At 38.3% G+C, this 23,249-nt stretch overlaps 1 protein-coding gene across 2 annotated transcripts; it reads left to right on the top strand.

Annotated features, from left to right (window-relative positions):
* Positions 1 to 14,454: 14,454 nt before the first annotated feature.
* On the top strand, positions 14,455 to 22,909 carry LOC114351057 (uncharacterized). Of its 2 annotated transcripts, XM_028302099.1 has the most exons (6): positions 14,455 to 14,624; positions 14,745 to 14,784; positions 14,994 to 15,284; positions 15,377 to 15,462; positions 20,703 to 20,889; positions 21,244 to 22,909. In XM_028302099.1, the coding sequence occupies exons 1-6, from the start codon at positions 14,610 to 14,612 to the stop codon at positions 21,864 to 21,866; spliced, it is 1,242 nt and encodes a 413-aa protein (XP_028157900.1). In that variant the 5' UTR covers positions 14,455 to 14,609; the 3' UTR covers positions 21,867 to 22,909. The 2 variants fall into 2 exon arrangements, with proteins under 2 accessions (XP_028157900.1, XP_028157901.1); XM_028302100.1 differs by having other exon boundaries at positions 14,455 to 14,902.
* The last annotated feature ends 340 nt before the right edge of the window (positions 22,910 to 23,249 follow it).

Raw genomic sequence — 23,249 nt, forward strand, 5'->3', positions numbered from 1 at the left:
GGTACTTACAAAATATACAAATCTTAAAGGTTAAATAAACATGCAAATAAATTTTGTTATGTTTTATGGGTCATTTTCCCAAGCACATTTTTTGGGCGGCGTAGGTGCAAATCATGTGTTTTTTATGACATAGAACTTTATTTTTTTTTACACGAAAATATACAGAGGTTCCATTTTGAGGACAACATTATTAATGAGTATTTTCTTTTACAACTTCGACAAAAAATAATTGAACTAAGCGTTTCTAATTTTGGTGCAGTGTCCACATCATTAATTTCTTACAATATGTATTTTTTTAGCTGAAGATCAAAACAGAACTTAGGGAAAAAGTATATTTTTGAATTATACAATCTATGTATTATCTAAAATTACCAAATTAAGCAAGTTTCCCAAATAACTGTGATTAAGTCACGTCCTTAAGTTATGTCCGCGAAAAATTTATAATTTTGGTGTCAATAATGAAATAGCTCGTCAGTTACTTTAAGGATCAAACAGGATTTAAACACTCCCATCATTCGTTAGGTTTAGTACCGCCCCCGCGAGCAGTGACGGCAGACGGGTGCAAGACCTCTGCGTCTTCCCGCCAAAAACGTAAATGTGTTGTTTTTTTTTAAATGGACAACAATTCTGCAATTTTGGTGTGTTTTTGTATAAGATTTCTAAGCTATTCTTTTTAGTTGAATTCCTTGTATAATGTAAAGGAACTGTTTTCATACCATATGTTAAAATGTTGTTGTTATATTTAAAACAGATTTCATATAATTTAGCTTTTTCAACGAGAATCCAATTTTGGTGAGTCAATTTTGGTGTTTTTGGTGGTGCACCAAAGCATTTTTAACCGACTTAACTCCGTCTATTGTGAACCGATTTTCAAAATTCTTTTTTTGTTCGATAGGGTACACTTTTGTGGTGGTCCCATTGTCACCAAGTCAGGATCTGATGATGGGATCCTAGGGAAATCGAGAGTAAACCTCAAATTTTGTACGAATGCAATACGTTTTTCATATTATTCTAAAGTTATTCAAGTAGTCATCATCTAATTTTGATGAGGTGATGATGGAAGGTAAAACTCCTTAACGCTTAGGAGTTGGAGGATAATTCTTTAAATATTTTAGGTAGGTATGTACATACAGTTGTATTATTTCAGGTATTTAAGATGAGCTGATGATGAAAGGTCAAACTACATAAGTTAGGAGTTAGATGATACTCAATACTCATTTGTTGATACATACATTGATACATGATACATTGATACTTTTTAGTTGCCGATATTTAAAGTAGGTAGCCTGTATTTTGTTAGGAAGATTATTTACACTTGGATTGTGATCAAGACTATAATTTTCCATTACAAAATGGAAAATTATAAATGTGTCATATCACAGTGGTGAATTAGGACAATATACCATGATTAATATTTTTGGAGTCGGTGCTGGTTAAAACATTTCTTGAGCTTGGCACTGAGCAGGCTGGCACCGACATGACCGACTGAAAGCATTTCCAATTTTGGTGCTTTAATATAAATTTATTTATTTATTTATTTATTTGAACACCAACAAGGTTACATTGAGGCTTCACAAAAGTAACTATAAAAAAAATGACACTTGTTAAATGCAAACTTAATTATAGGTGAAAACATCATGCGTTAGAGACTAAAGCAACAGCAATTAGGGATTAAAAACTAAAAATACTTATTTAATATGGTGTAAAGAAGTCCCTATGCTTGTTCAAATCGGTGAGATTTGTCCAAGCATGTGGACTTGTATTTACGTAAACTAAGGAAAAAAATATCAACATTAACATTATTGGACCTAGACAGGGCATTGTATTGATTTAACATTCTATTTAAAGGGGAAAACAGACCTAGATTTGATTTGGAGCTCCTGGTCGCGAACAAGTTGTACCGGGATATCCTAGGCAACTTATAGGGAACGTTTAGATTAACTTTTGAGAGCAGGTTAGGGCAGTCAAAAGCACCGTTGACCAATTTGTATAAAAACGAATTATCAAGCACACAGCGGCGTTCCTGAAGAGTATTTAACTTGAAGTAACGTAATCTATCTTGATAGTGGGGTAATTTTTTTGCCAGGTTGACACTGAATGCCAGATGCCATAAAAACCTTTTTTGGATGCGCTCAAGTTTTTTTATATAAACGTCGTAATGTGGATTCCACACTACACTACAATATTCTAGACCACTTNTTAATATTAGACAACATCTCATATATTACTCCAACCCAAAATAAGTAGCTAAGGCATTTGTGTTATGGAAACGACGAACCACAACACACCCAAACCAGAGACAATGCGAAAAGATCGTTTTCTATATTATCCCGGTCGGGAATCGAACCCGGGACCTCAGGATTGGCCCGGCACACATTGAAAACCGGTGTGTGCGCCTCTCCGCCACGGAGGTCGTCAAAAATGTTACCTAAATGTAAAATAAAATAAAATATTAAAACTTCATTTTCTCAATATTCCCATATAAGAGAGAAAAAAGAATGCACGGAAATTCATTGGATATTAGTATGTATCATCTGTGATAGGTTTCGTTTGTGTCTGCTACTTTTCGAAAAGTGGGGCAAAAAGTTCCCAATGTCATTTGATCTACATATAATTAAAAAATAAAAATACACAAATAACAATTTCCACCAAAATTAGGCAAAAATATACACTTGTTGATATTCACCCTTATGAATATGCAGCTCGGCCTTTGATCCGGTGAAAGTTACTCGGTGGTACCTATTATCTTTTTACAACGACATCGAAAACTACACTTACCGCAGTATTTATTGGTAAACAGTATTTTTATTATTTTCCTACGGGTGCTAGAATCACCAAGATTCCAGCATGCCACTGGCCGTGGGAGGAAGCAGCTTTTCCTCAAGACTACTCCCGCTACCTCAAGGGTCTCCGCTACATTTCTCGCGGGCGCCCGCGCGCGTTTAGTTTCGAAAATGAATTTATACAATGTAAGCAGGTGCCCGCGGCATGACTGTCATGCATTACTATGCATTATAAGGCGAGCGCAGGCCCCTAGAGTATGATAGTCTTTAACATGACATGTGTGTCAAAAAAATGCACTAATGAGTAATTAATATCAACTTTGAAGCAAATCACCGCTAAAATAACTTTCTACCCCTTTTAAACATAGTTAGGGGATGCATTTCACTAAAATACGAGTCTGCCATTAATTCTGTTAAAGAATGTTTATGCGAAATTTGAAGTAGATTGGTTGGACGAAGGAATCTCGTTATCCCATACAAACTTTGCCCCTTTTTACCTCCTTAGATTTTGGAAAATCCTTTCTTATCAGATGCTTAAATCATACAAAGAACACTTCGTCCAAGTTTCAGATCTCTACGATCAGCGGTTTAGGCTGCGCATTGATCCATCAGTAGCGCGCGCAGTACTTGATCATTATTTTGCTGCGATGTTATTTTAAAACTGGGATATCTCCTAAGATATTTATTGAAATCGAATACTTGTGATGAATTATTTATTTATTTGGATAAGGATTAATATCATGTTTATAAAAACACCTTCGCAAATAATGCATTATTTTAAAACAGATTTGGTTTGTATAAAAAAGGTTACAGTGAGCCAACCTTAAAAGATAGACATATGCTATCGCGGACTTTTTTTTAGAACTTTTAAAGGGGAACAATCCTGTCATACATGATTTTTGCGAAACTTTAACCTTTTACACAGCGTCAGCTCTCAAAAAGAAAAAAAAAACACTGATTTGAAACATTCTTCATTGGTGCTCCGCTCCTATTGGTCTTAGCGTGATGATATATATAGCGTAAAGCCTTCAAGGACTAACGGGCTATCCAACACAAACAGATTTTTTCAAATCGGTCCAGTAGTTTCTGAGATTAGCGCGTTCAACCAACCAACCAAACAAACAAACTCTTCAGCTTTATAATATTAGTAAGTGTATTGATGTGCAATCAGAATAATGATAGTGCAGTGATGTTGCGATATACCTTAAAAGTTAAGTTGATAACATGCTAAATATGATTCACATAACAGATAGGTACTACGCGTGTATGTTTTTTTAATGCATACCTACGCAGATTGGAATAAAAAAATGTAGAGCTTTATGTCGGATGAATAGTAGGATTCTACTACATATTTATTCATGTTATAAATTAAGCTTCTTTGAGTCTGAAGCAACTTTTTTTAGCTATTGATAAACAGGACGTTCTCTTTGTACTATTTAGTAAGAATACGTAGGGTAGTTAGAGTTCAAAAGACTCCTTTTTGCGATATTTATTCGGGAACCAGGAAAGTAATGTAATTTAATAAGCAGGAACCTAATAAATACATAACCAGGAAGCAATAAATACATTAGGAAAAATGTTTCAATTGTTAAAAAAAACAAAAAGTACTCGTCGTGCAGCTGACGTATGCTATTTTGCCTAAGCTTCTTTTCAAATGGTTATCCTGAATTAAAAGAATCCTGTTTCAACTATTCTACTCATTCGTTACAGTTTCGTTTAGACAAAAATAAAGAATCAAGGGAGCTTTCCAGAATTTTCCTTCTAAATACAAACATACTAACAAGAGAAATAAAGTTTAGCATCATGGAGGAATTGGTTTTTCACGGATAACGCTATCACAATCTGATAAATTTGACCACGTCATAGAAAAATTACGACTTCACCTGTCGGTATCTAATCTAAGTAACGTGTATGCATTTGTAATATTTTCGTAGAAAAGATATTAGCTAGCAACATTTAAATTGACGACACTGCAACGCAACGGAATACCTATTTTCGGCAATTTTTAAAGAAAGGCCAATGTTAAATCATTCCTCGATACTTCCTTGTTCAAGTTACTTTTACAGGTTTTACGTGGTATGTTTTTGTAAATAAATAATTTTGATTCTTAATCAAACAGTAGGTAACTGCTGGGATAGAGTTGTGCTCCTTAGCAATGTTGAAGAATCTCTACCACTCATTTATCAGAGTACTAGGTATTAAAATGTAGGTCGTTGATTGACGACCAGAATAAAAGGAAGTTTTCAGCAAATTGCTGTATTTTGTAGGGTAAGTGCGCTAGTTTTCGTCCAATTATCGGAGTTGCCAACTTTGTGATGCGAAATGAATATCTTAAAATACCCTTACTCATATGTATCATGTGTCATTTTAGTCCTTATATAGTCTACTTTACGTTAAAATTATATGACAATAAGTAAATACCACGGGTTTTTTTATAAAAAATATTTTATGCAAAAGAGTCGATTTCACTAGTTTTCGTCCAAAAAAATCAGTTTTCGTCCTAGTGTACGCTAGTTTTCGACCACTGTGTAGAAAAAAGGGTGCAGTTGAATTATTAACTTAAAACCAATTCTACAATACAGTAACTATGGATTGTGGTATATCATTTGAAAGGTAATTTTGTTAGCTTTCAAATGATATCAAAAAGATTTAAATAAGTTTCTTACCTAAATTTAGGAAAATATTGCAATAGGTCGAAGGACAAATGGACGAAAACTAATCTACAGGAATAGCTAATTTTGGTTTTCGTCCACCCCATTGCTTGCTCATGACGTCATGGACGAAAACACAACAACGTTTAAAGCTGTTTTTTACCCCCCCTCTCCCCCACGTGAGATTTAGTGAGGTTTTTGTTGACCCCCTCCCCCCCCTAAAAGCCTCACGTAATTTATGGACGCCCCCAAACAGTAATTAACATACCATGAAAGTTCCCTACCGGCACGTTTTTTTTCTAACTTGACGACGTTTTCCATTCACCTGTGTGCAGCAGCAACTTCCGTAGATTTTTTTGGAGTTATTACTTGTCAAATTACATTTTCATTTAGGCAGAACTGTTACTTAGATATTATAGATTGTAACAAGTCCAAACTTGCACGGAAAGTTAGGTTTGTATTCTAATTTTCCGTATTTGTTTGTGGCAAGTCGGTCAAATGGACGAAAACAGGAGCTGGACGGAAAACCGGCGCAATTACCCTACTCCACGGTAGGTAGGAATGACCTATTAAGTATACCTACACAAGCAGATTTCAAATCCCAATTGATTGAAGTGAACACATTGTTGCGTTCGTTTGTTCAAGGTGATATTTTATTGATAGCAATTTAAATTCATAAAGCGACTGCTTGGGAGATTTGAGAATGTGAACCACTCTTAGCTCAATTGGATCATAAAACGATTCCTCGATTTTGTGGTTAGAAAGTTTCTTTCGTGATTTAGTTCAATTGAGTAAATAATTCCAATTAATACTAAGGTACTCTTTATTCTAGCCCTGAAAACCGAGTTAGTTTTCGATTTGCTTTAAGAAAGTGTAAAGCAGTTTTTTATCGCTTTCTTTGTGTATAAATAAAGATTTTAAATAAAATAAAATAAATAAATTCATTATTAATGCCAATTTCTTTTCCCCACAAAATCTGAGTAGTGTTTTGACATCCCATAAAAAGCATGCCATGAACCCTCAACGTGCACCGTCGGCAGTCGGCACTCTACACCGACGGCACACTAGCAAATACTTTAAATGTGTACAGTTAATAAATCATGTATAAATACCAATAGCATTACAACAATAAACAGATATCAACCGTCCGTCGTTGTGTCTCATTTCCCCCCGCTGCGGCCAAGACACCCTTAGCCGTCGCTATGATCAGTCCGGTGAGTCTGCCGGGCTGGCAGCGGGTCCCCGCCGCATACCTGCCGTCCTAACGCTGCTGCCCTGGGCGACCTGAGAGCAGCTTCCTTCCTATCAAACCCTTATTATGTCTAAGTATCTATTGTTAGGCAGAGCTAGGGCTCTAGGGACTTAGTGTCTTAGGGAATAGGGACTCTAGGCTCACTAGGGAGTTAGTTCCCTCCCTGACCGCATATCCCGGGCACGGGAGCGGTGCCTTACAACCACTGCCTCCCGCCCGTACAAGTGGTGGTATTAACATCCTTCGAGCTTAATAATAAATTCAAAGAGTAGGTATACCTACTACTATAATGACGTTCCTTGAATGCCTGCAGCTGGAAATAAACATGTTTGTCTGTTATACTTATGTTGCGCATATACATTAGATTACACATTTTGGTTGTAATATCGCACCTATTACAAACCACATAAGACACCAGATTACTGAGCTTGATATGCTGTCTTGTCTGTACATTGATCAGCCTTTCAGATATTTTGATAAGATTAAACAAATATTATCAGATACACAAAGATCTAGGTTAAGTCCACAGTCTCGGATTGCGATAGTCCAGTAACTAGACTAGACTCTAGACTTTCGTTCAAAGTCCTAGGCCTGAGTAGGGGAGGTAAAATTGAAAATATGTAGCTTAGGTACCTATAGCACTCTAGCAAATCATATGAAAAGGAGAAACTTTAAATTTACCCAAAATAAAGGAGGTATAGCCTGACCAGGAACATAAAAACCCTGGCATAGTGGCGCGTCAATTGCATTTGATAGTGCAACACTGAGTACAGTCGTACCTGTGTTAAATTAATAGGCTAACTTTATGTATCAGGATTCAGGATTACGGGTTAATTTAATATTTTCATGAATTAACGAAAACATATTATTATAGGACCTGGTTTAAATAAATTAAATGAAACCATCAATCGAGCTAGTAGGATTTATTTTATTATTCATCAATAATCAAATTCAGAACTTGAATATTCAACTGCAATGTCTGCTCATGAACGCTTCAGACTCGGTACTTCTTTCCCAATTCCATAAAATTCAACACTTAGAAAGTGACAAAAAATTTTAAAATAGGTAGTTGAAACAAACCACAGCTAATTTTCATAGTGGACTGTACTATACGATACACATGTCAGTCAATTTGACAACCTTTGTCGGAAACATTATTCAATGAAAATATTGCCGAACCCATGGACCTATAAAAAAAGGCGGACGGAACTCGCGCTACAACAAAACTGTGACGCAAAATTTTGGCGTTTGTCTATTGTGTGAGTGAATTTAGGGATGCCATGTTAGCCAAAACATTTTACCCATTTATTTTAAGAAAAACATAGATCGGCAGATGTTACTTGGAAATGTAGACAGAATTATTCCGTGCCATTTTAAAAGGATGAAAGGTGAATGCGTTGAGGTAGGCGCGAAATTTTCAATGTTCAAAGAAGAACGGTCACGCCCCATACAAAAAAAACCCAGACCCGACAGAAACGAGACATACCTCAGTTTTTTTGTCATGTCTTAATTAGTTAAATTATGTATTTTTTATATTCGAAATCTATGTATAACACCAAAATATTACCCTTTGTTTTTGTTGAGGCGTTATACAAAAACTAATACAAAATGCCTATTTATCACCAAAATTGGTAAATGTATGTACCTAAATGTCTATTACAGCTGCTATGGAATGTATCTAGGTGACCTGGAGTTACAGCCGGATTATACAGGATGGTTATACATATGGAACGATAAGTGATCTCACTCGATTATTTCTAAACTATACAAGATATCGAAAAACTAGTTACTGATTCTGAAAGTGCTTCACGAGCTCTTTTAAATGGTACCAATAATAGGTTACAGATTATGGAAGCTGGTAACATTGAATTTTGTAACTTCTCGTTTCCACCCTGTATAATCCGGCTGTATCTCCAGGTCACCTAGATACATTCCATAGCAGCTGTAATAGCCATTTAGGTACATACGTTTACCAATTTTGATGATAAATAGGCATTTTGTATTAGTTTTTGTATAACGCCTGAACAAAAACAAAGGGTAATATTTTGGTGTTACACATAGATTTCGAATATAAAAAATATATAATTTAACTAATTAAGACATGACAAAAAAACTGAGGTATGTCTCGTTTCTGTCGGGCCTGGGTCACAGATGACCGTTCTTCTTTTCTTACATTGTTTGCAAGTCAGTGTGTCAGGGTATGTACTTACATAATGTTGATCAAAAATGATTCACGCAGTTACAAATTACGAATCTTGTGTACATTATAATCATAATCTTATGCATCATCAATATATTATTATTATCTCTGATAGATTTTTTTTAACATACAACCTGTCACTGACTTGCAATCAATGTAANTTGTAGTTGTCAGTCCTATCGCATCGGCACAGTGCCGATCACTGACGTATTTAAACGAGACGGTGCTCGACTCTGAGATACACTAAATGACATCATATAGTTGACGACATTGAGTGGACATTCTTTTAAATACATTCGCGAAGAAAACATTCTGTACGTAAAGTTCAGTAATTTGGTAGTTTTGTCTGGAAAGTTTTAAAGAAGTTGATGTGTTCGTCCCGAATATCAACTTTGCAAGTGAGTGTGCGAGCAAGACAACAGTATAATTACGCCCGAGCGATAAGGATAGGGTAGCTAAGGGTCATTGTACGAAATTCTATCTGCTCGGCAACCGGACTTTAGGCAAACCTATTATTTTGTACCAAATGACTGGAATAGGAGTACATATTGTAGTGTGGTGTTACCTGAACGCGCCTTCTGCCCTTGACCTGCAGGAGCATCGTGGGCTTGGCCCCGTGCGCGGGCACGCAGGCGGCGGAGGCCGAACGGAGCGCCACGTTCGAGAAGTCTTCTTTGGTGGCCAACGCCGCTAGGGCTTCGGCAGCTAGACCGCAGTTCGCCGTCACTGAAGAAGGAAAAAATATGGTCAAAATGGGTTCATTTGTTTAAAGCCTGGTCCGTGAGCACGTAGAATTTTGTCCAATGACCCCAAGCTACCCATCCTTATCGCTCGCGCGTAATTATGTTGCTGTCGCGCTCGCACACTCACTGTGGGCGCCCGTCGCACAGTCGCGACAGCAATATAATTACGCGCGAGCGATAAGGATAGGGTAGCTTGGGGTCATTGGACAAAATTCTACGTGCTCACGGACCAGGCTTTAGGAGCTAGCATGCCATAGACATCAGATAACTCCATGAAAGTTTTGATACAATCTCCTTGTTTCCTTCGGGGGTTTATAAAATTAAGGACCACTTTGTAGAAGACAGGACGCAGGGTTGATTGACGTCGAAGGGCAGGTCAGCAAATGAAACACAGGGCTCGATCCAAACGTGACAGTAATAGCGTGCCGTTTGACGGCGACTGAGGCATGAGAAAAAAATAACAAGTAGTCGAGTTTTGTATGGAATATTTAGATGTTTTTATTTTGAGATGGAACACAAAAAGTAATCTAAAAAAAAACCGACTCCAAAAAACCTACACTAAAACGTAGAAAAATAATTACTAATTACCTACTTATTTATTAGGACGAATTATTAATATTTATGTAGGTATACCATGATTGATACTTCTGGAGTCGGTGCCAAGATTATGAAACATGTAAAGTTTGCCTGCACCGACTCCAAAAGTATCAATAATGGTATACCTACATAAATATTAATAATTCGTCCTAATAAATAAGTAGGTAATTAGTAATTATTTTTCTACGTTTTAGTGTAGGTTTTTTGGAGTCGGTTTTATTTTTTTTTATAAAATTTTACTTATTTCTTGCTTTTTAGTTAACTAATTATTACCTTGATGTTACCACTGAAGGTAGGCAGTACATTGAGACCATATTCTTAATGTATATTATAAAAAAGTTCATCCCCAATTTTCCACCCTTGGGGGTGAAATATTTTCTTCAAATTCGCATGAAACCACCCTTTTGATAATACCTATTCAACAAAAAAATAATCGTTCAAATTGGTTCATAATCGGCGGAGATATTGCGTATAAAAAAGTTCATCCCCAATTTTCCACCCTTGGGGGTTGTTTTTTTTATTATTAAATTTAAATGGGACCACCCTTGAGGTATTACCTATACGCTGAAAAAAGTATTGTTCAAATCGGTTCATAATTGGCGGAGTTATCGCGTAACAAACATAGAAAAAAAAAAAAAAAACATACGGGTCGAATTGAGAACCTCCTCCTTTTTTTGAAGTCGGTTGAAAAGGATCTCTCTCCCTCTCACTGGGATATCTAATACTTGACTTACGCACTCATTGTAGAAACTAGGCATTTTCTTGATTTTAGAAAAAATCTTTTGGGCCACACAGCATCACCTAGTCCTAAGCAAAGCTACAATGTGCATCAGATAACGGATACAAACATACCTAATTACTTTTTTTAGGCAACCGTAGAAAAAAAAAACGATTAGAAAAGTGACCTGACCGGCTGGCAAGGTTTATTTATTTATTTATTGTTGTCTGATACTCCAACCACAAGACACAAGTAATCATCTCATCATCAAACTTACCCTTCTCCTTGAAGAGTTGTTCGCGAATAGTGGAAGGTGGTGCCACGTACTCCTCTCGGAGGTCGGTACGTGCAGCCAATGCTTTGAGAGGGTTCCGCGAGGCAGCGTGACGCCTCTCGCGCTTGGCACGACGCGCCCAATCGCTCGCCAGTCTGTGGGGAAACAAATATACAGTCGTTAGTAATGTCAAGCGATGACCTACTGGACTCTTTTCATAACGAATGCTCCAAGACGGTTCTTGGGGCATTCATTATGAGATTGGAAACGCAAAGTGATTGGATTAATGTTTCACGAAAAAGATCGCCAAGTAGCAGTAAAGAGAAAAAAAAGTTACATCCAAGAATACACATTAAACTAAAGCTCGGTCTCCGAGCACGTAGAATTTTGTCCAATGACCCCAAGCTACCCATCCTTAGCGACTGTGCGCGAGCGATAAGGATGGGTAGTTTGGGGTCATTGGACGAAATTCTACGTGCTCGGCGATCAGACTAAATACATTTAAATTAAAAAATACTTGACAAAAATCCAGATTCTGGTATCAGCATAGTCATTGATGACCGTTGGGGCCGAAAAGTTCTGGAGTGGCAATAACAGGACTTGTGGAACCACGAGCTGGTGAAGGTAACGCGCTGGTCGTTGTGAAAATCCTTAAGCTAATCCATTGTCCAGCAGTTGAAATGAAGTAATAAAGCTCGTTCAGGAATACGAGTCCACATAACGATAAAATTCTTAGTGCTTGTTCACGTTGACTCGCGGGCGCGGTGGCGGGCGCGGTGACGAAATATCAAACATATGTAGTGATTCCACGTGTTCACGTACGAAACGCACGTGCGGTCTAACTAGCGGGCAAGCTAGCGACTGGTGCGCGCGGAGCGCTCGCGGTAATTTTAACGCGTGAAGATGTTTGTGTGTGTTCATGTCAAACTAGCGGCGGCGCGCGCGTTTCACTCGCGACGTCAGGTAAGTTCAACCAGTTCGAACTTGTCGCTAGAAACGATAGTATGTCACACTCGCGCGAACGTGGTTAATGTGAACACGAGCTCGCAACGTTTCCCGCGCCCGCACCCGCCCCCGCGCCGGCGCGTACCTACGTGAACAAGCACTTACAGCTTAGAATAAAGCTATATGTAACAGAAAGCATGTCAAACTTGTTATTTCCATCCACTCACAATTGCCTAGACCCGCTATCAATGGCGTCCAGGTCCACGTCTCCTCCCAGGTCGTTGGTCCTCTCCTGCTGCTGTAGAGGCGCGAAGAACGCGTGGAAGGTCTCATCATCAGCCCTCGGTACCCGAACTGCGCACCCGGTCTTCTCCGCGCCGGGGGAGCCTTCGTCTTCTGTAACAGAGATCAATTTTAAAATTTGTGAAAAATAAAAGACAGATCGCCTTAAATATAAGAATACGGTGTGAACTTGGTCATAGTTATACTCTTGCCCGGTAGGAACTACCGAAGCACAGAATTACTTTTTGGACAGTAAGTTCACTGGCATTGAAATTGTGAGATATAGTACTCAATTATTACTAGAAAATGCAGGCGAAGAATAAGCTTGGAAAGCTGGCAAGTTTTACATCATTTTTTTTACCATCACCATAACGATAAACCAAACCACTTCACAAGAAAGGGCCTACAGCAGTGTGGCGCAGACGTGTGCGATGGCGGCTACGCTGACCACAGCGCATGATACTGACTGAAGCAGTCCCGGTCCCTTCAGCTAATCGCTTTCATCAAAGAACTAGCTGCAAATCATTTGGAGTGACTCACTCTCTTCCAGCCTCGAGCTGATGCTCTCGCTGACGGAGTGGCTGCGCTTGAACGACTCGCGGTCGGGCCGCGCCGGCTCCTTCGGCTTCTCGGCGGCGGCTGCGCTGACCACAGCTACTGCTGACCTTCGGCTTATTACTTTTACCAAAGAACCTGCTGCAAATCATATGGAGTGACTCACTCTCTTCCAGCCTCGAGCTGATGCTCTCGCTGACGGAGTGGCTGCGCTTGAACGACTCGCGGTCAGTTCACGCGGGCTCCTTTCCTCCTTCAGCTTTTTCATTGCTGTCACTATCAAAGCATCGACTAGGAACTAGGGCATGNTTTAATATTTTCATGAATTAACGAAAACATATTATTATAGGACCTGGTTTAAATAAATTAAATGAAACCATCAATCGAGCTAGTAGGATTTATTTTATTATTCATCAATAATCAAATTCAGAACTTGAATATTCAACTGCAATGTCTGCTCATGAACGCTTCAGACTCGGTACTTCTTTCCCAATTCCATAAAATTCAACACTTAGAAAGTGACAAAAAATTTTAAAATAGGTAGTTGAAACAAACCACAGCTAATTTTCATAGTGGACTGTACTATACGATACACATGTCAGTCAATTTGACAACCTTTGTCGGAAACATTATTCAATGAAAATATTGCCGAACCCATGGACCTATAAAAAAAGGCGGACGGAACTCGCGCTACAACAAAACTGTGACGCAAAATTTTGGCGTTTGTCTATTGTGTGAGTGAATTTAGGGATGCCATGTTAGCCAAAACATTTTACCCATTTATTTTAAGAAAAACATAGATCGGCAGATGTTACTTGGAAATGTAGACAGAATTATTCCGTGCCATTTTAAAAGGATGAAAGGTGAATGCGTTGAGGTAGGCGCGAAATTTTCAATGTTCAAAGAAGAACGGTCACGCCCCATACAAAAAAAACCCAGACCCGACAGAAACGAGACATACCTCAGTTTTTTTGTCATGTCTTAATTAGTTAAATTATGTATTTTTTATATTCGAAATCTATGTATAACACCAAAATATTACCCTTTGTTTTTGTTGAGGCGTTATACAAAAACTAATACAAAATGCCTATTTATCACCAAAATTGGTAAATGTATGTACCTAAATGTCTATTACAGCTGCTATGGAATGTATCTAGGTGACCTGGAGCGAGGGTTTTTATGTTCCTGGTCAGGCTATAGAAAGGTTACGAACGATATACCTAACTCTACATTTTTGTAAATTATAAAATAGTAGCTTTCCGCCCGCGGCTTCGCCCGCGTGGAATTTTGTCTGTCACAGAAAAACTTTATTGCGCGCGTCCCTGTTACAAAAACCGGGATAAAAACTATCCTATGTTCTTTCCCGGGACTCAAACTATCTCTATGCCAAATTTCATCAAAATCGGTTGCGAGGTTTAAGCGGGAAAGCGTAACAGACAGACAGACAGACAGAGTTACTTTCGCATTTATAATATTAGTTGGGATGATAGAGACACCTGTTTCTCTATTGGACCATTCCGTATGGATCATTCCCAAACGTAAACACTGTTCTAAGTAAACTATTATAGGCGGACTTATATAGAGTAGGTATTCTCTTCCAGTCTTTTATATGATTTTGAGAGGAGTAAGTATTTAAACTGTCAGTGGACAGTCCACTGCTGGACGTAATACCTACTTCTTATAAATAACAAATGCCCCACAAAGCTCGATTTCCTGTTTTTCATCCAGCTTGTTCCTACTTAAGGTCTACAGAATCTTCTTGATATCGTTGATCCATCGAGTAGGTAGGTGTTGCGACCTTCCAGTATAATTACAGCAATTTTTTTGATGAGACAAATGTATTATGAATTTTAAAGAAGGCGTTAATTGTAAATAGAATTATGTCACCAATTACTCGTAGAGGTAATGATGCAGCAAGATAGTTTATGACTTTAAACATAAAATAAAAAGCGTGCTGTTCGTTAAATTTACTTTAATTGAATTTTATTTATAGTTATACCAGTTGTTCGAACGGTGTTGTGTGAAATGGAACGTGATGGTCAGCGCACGCAAGTCGCGAACACGTCTGCGCGGGCGCGGGGCGCGGGCCGCAGCGCGCCAAACGTCACTGCGCGCGCGCCTCTCTTCTGCCTCTTTCCCGCCCGCGCGCGCCGGCCCATTCAGCCACTCAGTGATAAACAAACCTCGCCGCTGCCCTCTTGTCAGACATGCCGCAAGTCTGACTTCCCGCTCGGCCACCGAATCCCGCCTTCATGCATCTGTGCCTACGATCTACGCAGCACAAGTGAGCACTTCGCACTACTCTTGTGCATCGAGCGCATAACATTTCGTACCAGAACACGGATCTCGAATGACCTCGGTGGCCTCTCGTTACAGATGTCAGCCTTCGCCGCAGGAGGAACGGCGGTTTTATCACATTTTGGAAAATGACTGAAGGTCTTCTAGCTCAACATGATAAGCCGGTGAGTAGTGGTGTTGTGTGGTGCGCTTAACCGCCGCCAGCAGTGGACTGGCTGGCGTGTTAACCAACAAGGAAGGATAGTTCGTAGTCAAACAATGTTGCCAGTTACTGTACAGGTAAAGGTAACAAGGCCGATGGTCGTAGCATAATAAGTTTAGCATAGCAACACATCAATGAATCGGGCATGTTTATTTAGGTAATAATTCTGGTAAATAACGCATTGGTAAAAATACCAAATTACAATGTTTCTAATTCCACTTTTCAAGAAGTAGTTATGCAGATCACCTACTTACAATATTTTGATAATACGTCATTCTAACATAAGATTAAAGTTTGATAAATGAGTTCCTCATAATGTAGATAGTTATATTATCGTCATTAGTTTATGACCGTAATTAAGTACCTACCTGGTGCAGCAGTGTTGCGGTGTAACAAATACTTACCAAAAATATACAAATACAGTTCCTAGTAGCAATTATAACTGTGTAATTGTTGTCATAGTCTATTTGAATGCCCAAATCCATAATGCAAGTTCATTATTCTAATTTATATTAGCCCAAGTAAACATCATTATCATAACGTACTATACTAGGCCAGTAGGTGTCAAATTTCTTCAATAACGCGCATGATTTATTGTAACAAATGACTCTAATGTAATGAGTCACTGTCAGCTAAAGAGTTACGACACTGACGACTGGGCACTATTTGCTTTTATCCAATTTGTTTAATTTACTATCCACTTCAGTTATTTCGTAAGTGATGTCGCTATGTCAACTTTTACATGCATAAGTAATAGTTAACTACGAGTACGTACTCTAAATCTGAATACTTCATTATAACAAAGTTCATGGTTTCTCTAATTCAAAAAGGTTATTCATAGCAAAATTATACAGTTCGTAAATAAACTCATATTAGTCTTGTGACGATTCAACCCAAGGATTATACAAATAACCAAATATTGCCTATTATGTTTGGTTTGGAATAGGAATGTAATACACTGCCAAAGTAAGGCCAAGGCAATTAGTGTTCTGCGGCCAAGGTCAGCCATATTGCTCCAAAATCTAATCGTTTGTGTTTGGTAAATTGACAAGCGAATTATGCGTTTGTCTACGAGTAGTGGACGTGCTTATTAGATATCAACACGTTTCGTGTCAGCGTGACGCACTAAACACCGGCATGCATCATTCGGCCGCCCACGTGTCTCCACGACACGAGTGCCAATAAACTCCATTTTCCTTTTACAATAAGTAGAACAGCTATACGGATTTCCATTTAAAATTGCGTATATGATTTTCATTTCAGGCTAAACAGGACCCTCAATGTAATGAAAGAAAAAGAGACCCGTAGCCCTAGTCGGGCGCTATTGTAGTTTCGTAGACAACGTTAACGTAGTTTCGTAGTTCCTGTGTCGTAGTCATAATTTCGTAGTAATTTCTCGTCAAGTCAAATAATGACGGTTGCTATTCCTACAGAGCCCTTCTACTCGTATTATTTGTATATTTGCCAAATTGTAGCCTAACTAATAATTCTATGAATTCTATAATTTTATGTTCATTATTACGACCAAATTACATGTATGTGGGTATTTTATTCATATTTATTTAGAAAATGCGACGAACTTTTATTGAAAAGTCGTCATTATTAACAGCGTTTTTATTACATACCTATATGTATGTACTATGGAACATTTATGTTTTGCTCTCTGACACTCACTGCCGTACCAAGTTACTACTTCAATACTTTTAAAGGGCACCATCTAAAGGAAATGTCGCCATTGTTTTTCCTGTCCTGTCAAATGACTTTCTAACTTATTTACATAAGGTCATTACCAAAACGTGAACGTATCATTATCAGTCGACAGTAGAGCAGCTGGAACGAGTTCTTATCATTTTATCAGCGTAACAGTTGAAGTAACATTCATACTCGTAAAATATGTCAGTGGTAAGAATTACGACTTATCATAGTTCAAACTTTGATAAGAACTTAAGTATCTACGTATTTGTGTATGGAAATTTCAATTTTAAAAGGTATATGTATATTAGGCTTAATCAACTCTATGAGGACGAAGTCGCGAGTATAAAGATAAACTACTTCCATTAAGTAGGTATGCTTCCATTAATCAAATGGTTTGTTCCATACATACATAATTAAGTAACATTTATAATCGTATTATTTAGTAATGCCGCCATTTTTGTCATTAAATTTCAGCGTGATGATATAATCAAACAGTAGAACTAATTATTACATTATTTATTGCAGCCTTGTAGGTTTAATCAATTTTGTCAAGAAATACATACCTACGTATGAAACATATTCTCATTTGCTTTTCATAATATTATACTTAGAATGTATTTTGATATACCAACTCGGTAAATGATCACTCATACAATACTTAGCCAAGAGAAACTGGTGTGACCAGACCGGGCGCAGCGCGTACCGAATTTCAACTGGTTTCGGCCATCACACACCTTCCTTATTAAAAACTTGATTGGTAAAACCGCGTTCTTTATCATTTTCAACCAAAATTTTCTAGGTTTCAACATCCGTGCTATTTTTACGACACATCGTAAAATGTGTAGTACAGTATGAAACTCTATTTTTGACAAACCTTTTTCAGTTTTATTATTTCAACATGGAAGTGTGTGTTTGTACAATAAAAACATTTTAATTTATACAATAAGCTAATACTCTCGACTGTGCTCTATACATTATAGGTTCCATGGTTAATCAGCATAAGTATGAGTTATAATAATATGACTATAGTAGAACCTACTGAATGTTTAAACGCAATTCCTTTAAGTAGTTTATTCAGTATGGCCTAATAAATAATGTTTATTACCGGGGGCTTTTCTAGTCTGTCGTTGGTAACATAGTTGTTATTTGGTAAACATTGAACAAAGTGATCAGCGTCGTTACTAAACCACGTCAGTTTCGTTATAGATTTTGATACAATAAAGTCGCATGTGTAGAGCATTCGAACAGAAAATAAATAGGTTGTATGTAGTTCTTGTCTTCTTAGAAACTGTAATTTTTGTTTCCAAAGCTCTACAATTAGTTAAAGTAATAATATGAATTTGGTCGCAAGGCAGATGATGCCTTCAAAATAAATGCATTACGAGCACCTATTAGGTACTTTCGTATTATTGTAACTTGTAAAATAACCGTTTCAGCAACTTGCGTATTGTTGTGAAATCAAATAGTATGAAAATGCTGACCAAATCGTAATTCAACCCAGCAGTATAACAAAACTTCGGTTTATTTGGCCGAGGCATTTTAAATAAGGGTCGAATTTTAACTTATTTTCAACCATAGATTAAACATAACACTGCGTGATACCTTTCTTTGTGAAACTTTTTACATACTTTGAAGTAATCAGTTTAGCTAGCTACTGTTTATCAAAACAGATTGCATGCATTAGTTTTCTTTCAATTTGTATTGGATAGAGTTCATTAAATATAAATAATTATCCTGAAAATCGGAATCGTGACATATCAATTACGAAGAAATTATTAGGATCGTAACAGCCACTTGATTAATGTGAGTATATCCTACTAAATTATTTATGATCATCAGTTTTGTAAGTCAGTGCAATTTTATCTTTTCCCTGAGAATGGCTGATAAAGTTCATAATTTATTATTTTTAATTTAAATACCTTAATCAAAATACCAACGCAGTTTTAAGCCTTGGGCAGTTGTTATGAATCCGGATTCTCAGCGTGTACAAACAGCAGCACATTGAGGAAAACTATTTTAGTTGAAATAAAAATAGAAGCTAGTCTTCCAATACATAAAATAAAAATCGCTTCTATTGATTTGAAAATATCAGTTACTTATTTGTTTTGATTGCACTTTACTAATAACCATTTTTGTATCGAAACAAAAATGGTTCTCAATCACGGATAGTTTTACAATTATCTAGAAAAACTCCTTAATTAAACTTAGTCGACCATTAAGTAAGGCGTTACACGTGACTAACTGGAATCCCACGAATACTGGCTTGTCTTTAGATCCGTTCACGGCCAAGGCCTTCGTCCAGTGCTCATTTTACGTAATCGCGGCAAATATTTTAATAATAAAGACACTTGGGTACATTTTCCACAGCACGCGTAGATTTAGGTTGGTCACAACAACTCGTAGAGTCTTATGAAAAAAAAACACACAATTTAAAATTGCACAATGCATCCATTTAAGGAACTATAGGTACCTACCTAATTAATAACATTCGGCAGCAGCTTTCTATCAGCAAAACAATAATCATACTTAATAATCTAATAATCGGACCTGTGACTCTACAAAAATACTTTTCAATTAAATTGTACAAACACACAAATAAACATTTAACATTTTGGTACACCGTAGATGGTACGATTGAGATAATTTATCTAGGTTTTGTAGATTCCTCTAGGTTTTAAAGGTGTTGAATATGATCGTACGTAACCAACTTCGGTCAAAGAAATGCTGAAAGTTGAATGTGGAAATAATGTAGAGACTTTATCGGTTATAGCGCCAGAGTAAATAAACTTTTAATTACATATTGCATTATTGCCATATACTTAATAAGGTGATATAATTTTCTCTAGTGAATTATTCTTGTGCATTATTTTTTTAGAAAAACTGAAAATGTTTCATGGGATTTTCGTAGCATAGAAATGAACCGGTAGATTTACAAAACCATAAACAGTCTTTCTTCGTTTTTCTTAGCTTCCTACAGCATTTATCGCTATTACATAATGTATTTGTATATTTTTAGGTATTATTTGAATGGATTAAAAATACTCAACTCAATTAGGTACTTACCTACATAAAATTTTAAATGAGCAAATGCTCAAATCAAGTTTAACTAATAATTATACATAAAAACTCTTATTATTGACGAGTATAGCCTGACTGCCTGATGTATATTATGGCTATTTTACTTAGTAGGTATTTTTTGTTTCGCTTGTTTACCTCTTCTTACGTAACCTGCTCTTAGTTTTGTTTCACTTACGAGCATGTTATGTATTATTTTTTACTACGTTATTTTCGTTTGATATGTGTTGTGAGAGATAAAATTGATGGAAAATATTCCGACAGAGTTTTCACGGTCAGACTGTACCGACATGTGATAACATAAATCCACAAAGTCGTAAACGGCAGCTCTATCTGCCTGGGCAAATGTCACTTAAATAAAATAAATAATAATCTCGGTGATTAGTGACGTCACCTTGCGAGTCGCGACTGATTGTTCGTTGTTTGCGGCAGATGTGTGTGCGCATATGGCTAGAGGTGGGGCACGCGTGCGAACCGCGCCGCTCCGCGCTGGGCCGCGCGCTGGCGCTCGACTGGCGGCTGTGGGTGCGCGGCGCTAGCGGCCGCGACATCAGCGCCTTCGTGCACAAGGTCGTCTTCCACCTGCACCCTTCCAGCGCCTTCGTCTACCCCAAGAGAGGTAACCGCCACGCTTCCACTTCCACCAGACTCGCACAAAACCCGCCTCGCGAAACAGGTTGAGATCGACCCACCTTGCCGTGGGCCCGGCTCAGATAATGAGAATGACCGCCACAACGTGACCACGCGAGGCGAGCGGTCGAACGAGTTCTCTGATTTGATTCGCGGCGAATAATTTCAGATTCACTTCTCCGTATGTCTCCCGGCGAACGGTTCATCATTAAACACGCTCATTATCGTTATCTCGCTGCTCGATAGCCCGCTACGGTGCCACCAATTATCTCTGCTACTTAACTACGAATTTGTTTTATGTTTACAGTTACAGTTGATTTACGTGCGAACGTCGTTTTTACAGTGCTCCAGGAGCCGCCGTACGAGATCCAAGAGTCCGGGACCGTCTCGATAGACATACCGATTCACGTGTACCTGAAATACAGCAGCGAGCCAAAGAAAATCCGTCTGAGGTACAGTTTGGAGATAGAGAACCACACTACGAGCAGCACGGAGACGCGGCACGTGTACTACGACGTGGAGAGCCCGCCCGAGCCGCTGTGCCGCGCGCTCATGCGCGGCGGCGGGCAGCTGGTGGCGCGCGCCGGCCGCCGCGCCGGCCGCCTTCTCGTGCTCGCCGACGCACACCGCGCCAAGCCCGACAAGACCAAAAAGTACAAATTCGTCGAGCCCGTCCCCTGCAAGCACCCGCCCAAGAGAGTCAAGCCGAGCGTGCTGGAGGAGATTTGCCCGAAATGCGGCGAGTCGACGCACGCCGACTTCAGGAAGCAGCTGCGGTCTGTGGGCGTGACGGAGGACGAGGTGGGCCGCGTGTCGCAGCTGTACCTGGCCTACAGCAGCTACGAGAAGGCGGCGGACGCGCTGCCGCTGCCGCCGCTGGCCGACCCGCTGTACCGGCCGCCCGAGCTGTCGCCGGCGCTGCGGGAGGCGCTCAAAACGGTCCAAATAGATTTCATGATACAGTGACCGCAGCTGTGACTCCTCCACTCCGCCGTCCCGTTTTGTGATATTAAAATAAAAGGTGCCATGAAAGACTCTACATTTCACGCGTTGACAGGGTGCTATCTAGTAATTACCATTATTTTTATACTGTTTTATGTTTAATTCATATAATATTATCAATAAGAAATCTATTTACTTTCGTTACTTATTTAATTTAACGTCTATAATTTAGTTAAACTAGTTGATTTATAATTTGAAGTACAAGTGCTGTGAGAAAGATCTCAAAACTGTTATCACTGAATGATACTAAAGTTGCTATGAATATTTTATCGTATCTGTTATCGTATTTTGTAAGTACCTAAGGTAATTCCATGTAAGTATGTTTAGTCTTTCTACGACAATTATTTATTCCAACAAATAATGGTTGTATGTGGTATTTCTTAATTCTGTAGTCAAAAAGGCTAGTTTTGCAACTTTGTGATGCCTGATTGTGTAAATATCTAGTCCGGCTACTAGATAAGTCTACATTACATACCTGTAATTAGTTTACTTCAGATTTTTTATTATTTTTTATATTTCTAGCATTCAGTCTAATCAATTAGGTACTACACCTACTTCTACATCTATTTATGAAAAATTATATTATGTATTAAGCTCGTATTGATAACAATCATTAATTCGCATCGCAAATTACATGGCTTTGTAGGTACACTTTACATTAATGCCTTTTTGAATGGGATGCCGATCTGTGTGAGATAAATAAATGGGTTTGCATGATCGTTATTATTACCTATGTTACCTACTCATAATCATGTAGGATTTTTGTTACAACACGTTGTGCCTCTACTTGGTAATCATACTAACAATCAACACGTTTAATATTCTGGCTATTGATTTCGCGGCATGCCAATATATCGTGCTGTTACATGAAGGCACCTACCGTCTGCAATTCCTCGGCGAGGATATTTTTGCACGCAACGGTATCAAATCGAGATTAAACTGCATTACCACTACCACTACTTACTTACTACGTAGGATCGTTACACCGCGTGTAGTATACTTAGCCATTCGTGTCGCTTAACTTCAAACTCGGATAAATCCAATTCTTAGATTTTTTGAGATTTTGGTGTCAAATCAAAGAGAAAAAAAATATCTTTTAAACATTTTTATCAGTCGTGTATAAATCAGCGTGGTTCTTGAGAAATAAGCCGTTAAAGTCGTAATATTTTATCTAAGAGAGATAGATCCATGAGACATTTTTTTTCAAACGTAGCTAAGTCCATGAGAGCCAATCAGGTAATTGCGTTTCTTCAACATGGCCGCCAGTTGACGAAAACTCAGCGACCAGCGGCACCATGCGCTCCCGCTTTTTAATGTTTATTTGCGATATTCAGACAGTTCCCATGG

Source organism: Ostrinia furnacalis, unplaced genomic scaffold, assembly GCF_004193835.3.
Source record: "Ostrinia furnacalis isolate ACB-3 unplaced genomic scaffold, ASM419383v2 OfSCF1080, whole genome shotgun sequence".
NCBI classification, from domain to species: Eukaryota; Metazoa; Arthropoda; class Insecta; order Lepidoptera; family Crambidae; genus Ostrinia; species Ostrinia furnacalis.

Bases quoted from the DNA above. Each gene is read 5' to 3' on its own strand.
- LOC114351057 (XM_028302099.1), top strand. The intron at 15,285-15,376 runs GTGAGCACTTCG...CTCTCGTTACAG, and splicing joins CTACGATCTACGCAGCACAA to ATGTCAGCCTTCGCCGCAGG. The intron at 15,463-20,702 runs GTGAGTAGTGGT...TGTTTGCGGCAG, and splicing joins TAGCTCAACATGATAAGCCG to ATGTGTGTGCGCATATGGCT.